At 44.3% G+C, this 9,011-nt stretch overlaps 1 protein-coding gene across 2 annotated transcripts; it reads right to left on the bottom strand.

Moving 5' to 3' along the window:
* Positions 1–191: 191 nt before the first annotated feature.
* Positions 192–8,190, bottom strand: si:ch211-114c17.1 (pre-mRNA-processing factor 39). 2 transcript variants are annotated; one of them, XM_034291691.1, is made up of 14 exons: positions 8,083–8,190; positions 7,251–7,492; positions 7,012–7,137; positions 6,749–6,867; positions 5,262–5,429; positions 4,075–4,237; positions 3,819–3,923; positions 3,415–3,696; positions 3,195–3,321; positions 2,820–3,091; positions 2,483–2,667; positions 2,297–2,371; positions 1,676–1,847; positions 192–1,244 (listed from the first exon to the last, which is right to left on the bottom strand). In XM_034291691.1, exons 1-14 carry the CDS (start codon positions 8,144–8,146, stop codon positions 1,170–1,172), a joined length of 2,175 nt encoding a protein of 724 aa, XP_034147582.1. In that variant the 5' UTR covers positions 8,147–8,190; the 3' UTR covers positions 192–1,169. The 2 variants fall into 2 exon arrangements, with proteins under 2 accessions (XP_034147582.1, XP_034147583.1); XM_034291692.1 differs by having other exon boundaries at positions 193–1,244; positions 1,682–1,847.
* Between the last annotated feature and the right edge of the window lie 821 nt (positions 8,191–9,011).

Raw genomic sequence — 9,011 nt, 5'->3', positions numbered from 1 at the left:
TTCTTTCTGTGGAGAATGTGACAACTCAAAACCTTGTTAATCGTAACTCCAGGAATAGCCTGTTTCTTTATAAAGCTGCACAGTACAGGTCCAGGCTTTGTATTCCACTGTCTGGTCAGAAATGGGGTCATCTGTGATGACCTACACACTTTACATACGAAACAAATCATGTCTCATTAGTATTCCTAAAATTTATATTGTGGTTCACTGAAATCTTTATTTAAGCGATGTAAAAGTCGAAATGAAACTCCAACATTAAAAAGTTACATTGTCACTCATTTGCAGTGTATTTGTGCATGCCTTTTCAGTGTACAATGGATCGGATGCACTCTAAAATCCAACAGTAATGGAATGGCTTTTTAAAAACCAAGGAGTGACACGAGAAAGCAAACATTTTGGTTCTGCCATTTTCTGCTGAAATTCCATTAAAAGTGAACCTAGACGGCCTGTTGTTCTGGGTCTAGTCTTCTCACAGTGCCATGATTCTGGCTAGCAGGATTAGGTTTGGGCACATCTATTAGGTATAGTACAGCCAATATTCAGTTACTATTTCTTTCTTTACCTCTATGCAAATGTTAAAAGACACTGGTACACCTTTTATACAACATGTAAAGGAATGGCAGTTCACAAGCATTGGGTGAGGGACCTGTATTGATCTTAATCGACTAGAATATGAAAAGAGCTCTGACTTCACACTATAAAACACGTTTATGTACATTACAAAAAAAAAGAAAAAGACTAGCCTATACTCCTGGAATGATGCAAGACTTGAAACCATACAGGACGTGTGGGGAGATTGTGTTGCTTACAGTGAACGCCATAGGGGCTGCGTGTAGAAGAGAGCATACAAAAATAGTTTATCGTTAAAACAATGTTCAGGAGCACATTTTTCAAAGAGGGAACGACAAGTATTGCAGGTCACGACCCTGTTCCTGATAAAATATGGGTTTGCGTCCCAAATGGCGCCCTATTCCTTCGATGGGGTGTTAAGGTAGGGAACGTGGTGCCCTATTCCTTCAATGGGGTGTTAATGTAGGGAATGTGGTGCCATTTGGGATGTAACCATGGAGTTTAAGGTGAAGTGGGTGGTGAGTTCACTGGGTCCTCAATGCTGAATCCTCCCTGTTAACCCCTGCTGCTTGGTGATGTCACGTTATTTCTCTTCCCCCTTAGCTGGGAGGGTAGTAACCCTGATTGTAGTTCCAGGGTTGCTGGTAGCCTCCATATCCCCCATACTGTGGCTGCTGTAAGAGGAGAAAATAGTGTTAAATAAATTAAAAGGGGAACATCCTAGCTAAAATCAACACTTATGTCTGGTGTCTGCTGGTACTGTTCTACCAGGTAATTATTATCCCTCACCTGGTGCCCCTAGTCTAAACCAGTCCCTGATCAGAGGGCATGCTGAAATGCTTTGGTCTTATCTGCTTTAATTTCAGTTGGTCTTAGTCATATATAAGGGTATGTAGCCTATATTGAAAAGTTTCCCAAGCCTCCAGATGTTCTGGGATAAACCGTCATACCTGATTCAATTATTTACAGCCCTGTTGATCAATTGAATCTATAGTGCCAGTTCAGGGTTAAAACACAAATGTGAAACACCCGTGGCAGCGCAAGAAGAGGTTTGGGTAACCCTGCATCAGATTAGTGGAATAAAGTTAGTAAAAAGTGTAATAACCTCTACCTGATACCAGCCTCCATATCCATAGCCCGCACTCATGTCTGCACCCATCATGGGTGGTGGTGGTGTTGTTATGGGAACATGAGGCATTGTGGGAGGGGGCTGTGGTGTGGCGGGCAAAGCGGATCCGTCTTCTCCTTTTAGCATTTTGTCAGGGTCCTCATTGTCTCTGCAGATTAATAGCACAAGTCACTTAACAGAATCCATTAACTTGTAAATATTTTTTTAAGAACCTAAATCATCTCAGTCATAAAGCCTTCCTTGACATTGACCGACATTACTCATCTCACCTGTTCTTAGCCACTCACCCTATCATCTCATCCGTTCTCACCTCCTCACTCTATAATCTCACCCGTTCTCATCCCCTCACATTATCTCATCTATTCTCAGCCCCTCATGCTATAATCTCACCCGTTCTCAGGCCCTCATGCTATAATCTGACCCGTTCTCAGCCCCTCATGCTATAAACTCACCCGTTCTCAGCCCCTCATGCTATAATCTCACCCGTTCTCAGCCCCTCATGCTATAATCTCACCCGTTCTCAGCCCCTCATGCTATAATCTCACCCGTTCTCAGCCCCTCATGCTATGTTCTCAGACCCTCATGCTATAATCTCACCCGTTCTCAGCCCCTCTCTTCTTGTTGCCGAGCTCTTTCAGCAGCTTCTGATGCTCCTCATAGACGGTCAGGACACTGCAGGACAATGGGGAGGAGAGCCACAGAACAGTCCTTATTAGGCAGTCCATTCTACCCATCTGAATAAATACAAACTAAAAACGAACAGAAACCAGTGTAACCCCAAACCTGTGCACAGATGTCCCGTAGTCCTCAGCGTACTGCAGGCCCCTCTGGGAGAAGAGGATCTTGGTCCGTGGGGAAAGGGGTGCAGCCAGTGCTCGAGACACACACAGCTGCACACCTTCGGCTGACCCTCTGGGGTCACCAGACACCTCCAACTCCAGCAGGTTTAGGTGCAGTTTACTGTTATCCTGGTGGAGGGAGGGGAGAGAACTGATGAGACCTGCCACCAACTCATGTGACATGTGGACTGAGGAAAATGCTACAGCAGTTGAGATTTTTGGGCACAAAGCTTCCGTTGTGTTCTGTCGCCACTCTTGGGCTCCTTGCCCCATTCTCTCACCGGGCTGATCTCCAGCGCCTCCTGGAGAACACCCCGCGCCTTGCTGGGATTCTTGCAGAGCTTCAGAAGCAGACGGGCGAGTTTGATGGAGTAGAATGCATGGAGGTGTGGTGTCTCTTTGGCCTGGGCCACCGCGTCTCTGAGCAGCGCTTCAGATTCATCTAGCCGACCCGCCCTTCTCTCTAGCCCCGCCCTGCGCAGCCGAACCATAGCCAACCCGGGGACAGAGGTTTCCAGGGCCTCTAACACCCGACGCGCCTCGTTTAGGTCACCTAGAGATTGATGGACAGAGGAGGGTGTTAGCAGACCACAACACTTGGTGGGGAAGTGGAACGGTGTCCTGGAACTGAAGAGGTGACCGCTGCGTCCTCTCACCGTGTCTCTCCTCAAACGTGGCCCACTGCAGATGCATGGTGTGTTTGTGGGCCAGGTGGATCTCACAGGCTCGTCTGAACACGGCCCGCGCCTCATCCAGGCTCTGGGGCTCCAGGTACTGAATGTACTGGGGAACAGCCATGTACTGTACATTAGTGACACGGACACACACATACATACGGACACACGGCACGGACAACAAACACAGTCCCCTCTTTACCTTGGTCCAGAACTCTTCATAGAGAGCGCAGGCAATCAGACAGCGCTCAAACAAAATTCGCACTCTTTGGTCACCCCCGGCGACAATCCCGCTGCTATTTGACCCATTGTTGTCCTCCTTTTTAATTTCTTCCCAGCCCTCCATGCCCTCTGGTTCCACCTCAGTCCTCACTTCCTGTTCATCCCCAGCGTCCAGCTGGGTGAGCTCCCAGTCCAGGTAGGAGTGCCAGGCCCGGAGTTGGGTCCGGTCCAATGGCTTCACATGGAAATACGGACGCTTGATCTGGAACATTGTGAGGAACGGGAACAGGAAGTAAGCCAATGTTTCTAACCAATGAAAGTATAATGTCTCATTCGTAGTTTCTGAGGCTTGCATAGAAGTCATGTCTATGTCGGGTAACTCACAGCGTCCTCAAAGTTCCACCTCTTCCTGACCTCACCCTCTAGGTCCTGGAATACCTTCTCCCTGCGAGCCAATAGAAGCTCACGCATCTTTGGAATTAACTCTTCCTGATGGGATGAAACAAGATAGTTTTGATTACTTGTTTTAAAATCTGCTCATATGTTACTTAACTCTTTTGATAGCAATCACCGCTCCTGATTAATCTCATGTTAAATCTTTCATTCCAACACTACCAGGGATTTTAAATTAGCAAAGCACCTCTGTAGGCTCCTTCTCCTCTCCAGGGGGGATCTCCTCCTCCCCCTCAGCCTGCTCAGCCTTCTCAATTTTGTGGCTCTGTTTACATTCCTCAAGTAACCTCCCATACTCCTCTGCTGAGAGGACATCCTTTGGTGCATGGGTATTGAGGTGAGTCTTGAATCTGGGAGACAGGGGGTAAGGAGGGAGTTGATGGGATTAATCAGGTCAGCAAAGATCAAGGCCCTCTTTGAGGATATACAATTACCAAAATCTAGTTTGCAGCCCATTCACGGGTTCCAAGAATGTCAAATTTACCAGTCTCCTAGGGACTATCTACCAAGCGTAACATTGACATGATCTCCCCATTTAGCAACTAGTGGACTAAAACCTAAACATATCTGTCAGTTCATTTCCAGCATATCGCCCTTGTTTGTGTTGTGCAAGAGTTTAATCATCAGCTGCAACAAGCGAAACCGCGAACTTCACCAATTCTTTACTAATTAACTTGCTACACCGCAAATGGAAACAGAGCGATCGGTGAAGCTACAATAGGCTGATTATTGATGTGTCCGTAGGGATCCATCAACTACGTGTCCAATATGGTTGAGTGAATTGAGCTGGCTAGCTGTCAGGCTAGTAAACATGTCTGGATCTCCTATGATGAATGCTCATGTTACAGTATTTCATGCTTTTACATTGAACAAACCGTCCATTCATTTATGGTTGCTCGTATGAAGCTAAGCAGACAAAATCATTGATATCATCGATTTGTAATTTCAGGCACTTTACATGCTGTTTGTGTTTGGAACCAAGCAAAATGTACTTTTAAGAAATGAAGTACCAAATTGTAATCCATTATTAGTATGAAGTTACATCAGCAGTATGCTACAGATTTATAGCACCACAAATGCACTGAACTTTTTTTAAGATGCTAAATTTTAGGTCCAGATGTGCTATTACAGAGGAATTACATTCCAATGTGATTTAATTATGAAAATGGACAATTTTCATAAGGCCTTTCTCAGAGCTATTTATTAACCCTTATTTATTTTTTATCAGCGCAAGAGTAGCTTGCTAGGTTAAAGTAGCTATCGCCCCAAAAAGTTCATCATCTAGAAGGGTATACAAGGTGGTGTTTTTTAGTTTGCACTATAAGACTCTGCTTTGTCTTAAAGGATTAAGGGTGTAAATGTGAACAGACTCACTTGTCGTAGTGGCTGCTGTAGAGCTGGGTGGGTACTCTGAGGACTCTGTCGTAAACTCCACTGGCAGCCCTCATGTCTCCCTGCTCCTTCTCCCACTCTATGTAGAGCTCCCACAGGCGGTCTGAGTGGAAATCCAGCCCTGCTGCAGCCACCGCCTCCTCAAACGCACTGGAGAGGCACATGAGTCAGTCAGCATGCGTGTGAATAAGCCTTACAGATTGTTGGCATGTTTGTCACTGAAAGTAATTTGATCTTCAAAAGAATGGTACTAAAGGAAAGAAATATTCTGGACATGTGATTATAAACATTTAGTTTGTTGCTCTTAGGCAGTTCCCATGTAGACTTGCTTGTGTGTTTTGGATCATTGTCTTGCTGCATGAACCAGGTAAACTTCAGGTCATGGACGGATGGTCTGACATTCTCTCATGCAGAGCAGAATTCCTGGTTCCTTCAATGAAGACATCCAGATCCTGAGGTAGCAAGACTGATCCAAAACACATAAGCAAGTCTTCATCAGAACAGATTAAAAGCAATACATGTTCGATTTTGGAATGGTGTGGTCAACGTCCAAACCAAAACCCAGTTGAGGGCTCGTGAAACCAGCAGTTTCTGCTCAAAACTCAGTAAATGTGGTTGAGGTAAAACAGCTCTGTCCTCTACAGTGTTGTGAGAGGCTGAACTTAAAGTACAACAAGTGTGTGGTGTCACCCATTGCAGCTAAAGGTATCAGCTGCTGAGTGTACGGAAGTCATTACTTTCCCCCAATGTTGCACTGCTTTGATCATTACATACATTCTAAAATATTAAAACGTAGGTGTTTGTTCTCTCAGTTTATCTTCATTTCAAGGTCTGATAACATTCAGTATGCAAAGAAATGACAAAAGGCTGTGTTGCATGTTTGTGACTGACAGTATGTGACCTTAAAGGGGATATCTCTAATTTGCTCCTACCTTGTGGAAGTAGGATGAAATACAGCAACAGCACATTCAAACCAAGTTTTACTTCACTTCACTTTTGGCTGACAGCTTACAAAAGCTGTAAAAATATTTGGGGATATTTAAAAAAATAAATAAAAAGCAATTTAGATGTCACAATGATTCCATACACTGTTGAGTGATCGTTTTGTCACTTGAACAGTAATTGGGCCAACTATTTAGAATTTTAGCAAACAGAAAATCATATTTTTCTTGCTCCCGTCTGCTGCTGCTTGTTGACGGACAGATGACTGTGTGTCTCAATGATGAAGTTATGAAACTATATTCTTCCACTATCACTGCAGCTCATTTTGGAAATTTGTTCTTATATTACAAGGCTAAAGCTCAACATAATGCCCTTTTAATATCGCAACACTACATGTTTGCTTCTTAGTGTAGAGGATGAGGTACTATCACTACCCTCAAGTGTTCTCACATACAAATAGAACTATCTGATGTCCTACCTGAATGCACATTTATTCTGTGAGCTGAAACGAGTGTGCGCGTGCATACCTGCGTATGCGCTGAGACGACTCGGCCAGGTTCATGTTGAGTGTGCCCAGCAGCAGGTTAATGTAGTGGATCCACAGATCTACACTCAGAGGGATGGCTTTCAGACCTTGCACGCACACCTGAAACAACATACGACCGTTACCCAACCAAAGCCATGACACGCTGAGACAGAGACGACTGATGTGCCTGTCAGTGGTGAGCAAAATGACAAGCATCACAGCCACGTGCTCAACACCGTTGCACCTCCTCCTGTCCCATCACACCTCCTGAGCCTTATTGGTGTAGCCAGCACGTCGCTCCAGGTCGGCAAACTTCTTCCAGTACCCGTAGCACAGGGGGTACCGTGCCAGAAAGGCCACCAGTGACCGCCGCGATGCAGTCATGTGACTCTGCGGACAATAGAAAATCTGAATTAGCTGACAGTGACGCCGTGCTTCAAAAAGTCAGTTTTCACTGTGTCGGTTATGATGAAATTACATTAGGAGTCTGGTAAGTCCCTCACCTCTTGCTCACAGTACTGCAGCAGGTCAGTCCAGCTAGAGAAGTCCTGTGGATTGTCATGGGCCAGTTTCCAGAGTCGGTCAAAGTCCGCCGGCAACTCGCCATCCTCTTCCTCGTTCTCTGCCAGAGGCATGTTGTATGCTGTCGCAGCTTCAGAAGCCTCTGAGGCCAGTTCTCCACCGTTCTCCTCTGTTGCCTCTACCGTCTCTGGAGGAGGTTGGACCGCCTCCATGGCTTCCGGAGCTATCATTGAACATTAAGAAAGTTAATGTTGCAAGAAAAGAAAATACACACACACACATATATATATATATATATATATTATATATATATATATACCCACACACATATATAGTACATGGCCAACTCAATAATGTACAATCAGATTATTTAAGCACATTACTGCTATTGTAAGAGGAAATCCGGTCACAGTGTTTTTAGCCACTGTTCATTCATTCATTGAAATCTGTAGGCTAACTAGTATTTAAAGACGTCAACAGAAGGCGTAAACTGCAGAAATGTAGTGCATTTGTGCATCTTAAAGGCTAGATACGAATGGTATACTATAATAAAGGGCCTAGCTTGATAAAAGGTAGCTAATTTATGGTTTCTAACTAGGTGGAGGTAACTTTCTCTTCGCCCAGTTAACGCAACGTAATCAACTAGCCATTTTGGCTAGTTTGCTAGATTGCTACATGTAGCTAGCCAACGTTTTACAGGTATAGTTGCGACTGTTTGCGGACCTTTAAAATTACAAATGGAATGGACATTACATCAGTACCTTTACTAAGTAACTACTTCAAAATATTTGCATTAATTAATGTTTCAATAACCTGAAGGAGCCTCTATTAGCCCGTTGCTGCTCAGGTCTTCTGAGTCCGAGCCTTCTGCCGCCATGATTGAAAACGATGGAAATACGTCACATCTAAGCGACAAGTAGTATGCAATACGGATAATTTCCTCTAAGTGCAGAATCAGTTTTTCCGCAGTGTTGATAGGGAAAGGTAAAATCAGTGTCATTTTAACAGTATTAATGTCATAGAAATTCTTCAGGCGTTGGATATTTGGTAGGGAACACCCTTTTTCTAAAACATTGTGTCCAGATATCACGGAGCTAATTGTCACTTGCGTCCTCCAAAGTTGGAATGTTGTGCCGCAAGTAAAATTGCAAAGTGGCCTTGTGGGGGGCCAGAAGCTTTTAGGTGTGAACTGGTCTATCAGAGATGCAAATTACAGCATAAGGTTGCAAATGTATGCAAACAAGAGGAACGTTTGCCATCATTAAATACAGTTTAATGTTTTTTTGTAGTGGCATGAAACATTTCAATTCTGAACTGAAAACAGACAAGTTGGTCCCAGGTGTCATACAGGTTATAGCAACCATAATTAAATCCCTTTTTTTGTGACTTATTTTCAAGGGCCTATAGAATTTAAGGATAATGTCAATTGTATACATTTATTTTGTGTCATCGGGACACCACCTGTGAAATTGGATACTGGACTTAACACCAGGGCCCACTAATGGCATTTGCAGCTTTCTGCTTTACTCCCTATTAAACCATAACTGCATGGATCTACAGACACTAATCCATTAAGTCTGCCAAAGACACCAGGCTTGATAACCACTCCCCTACATGGAGGATATAACCAAATTGTCAAGCAATGTCCATGCAATAACCTCTGCCTCCAGGTCAGCAAAACAAAGGAGGCGACTGTTAACTTTAGGAAGCGGAAGAAACGCCCCAGTCCATAACAGAGCTGC

This window comes from Esox lucius, chromosome 4 (genome assembly GCF_011004845.1).
Source record: "Esox lucius isolate fEsoLuc1 chromosome 4, fEsoLuc1.pri, whole genome shotgun sequence".
NCBI lineage: Eukaryota > Metazoa > Chordata > Actinopteri > Esociformes > Esocidae > Esox > Esox lucius.
This window is presented reverse-complemented; position numbering and strand designations above follow the sequence as displayed.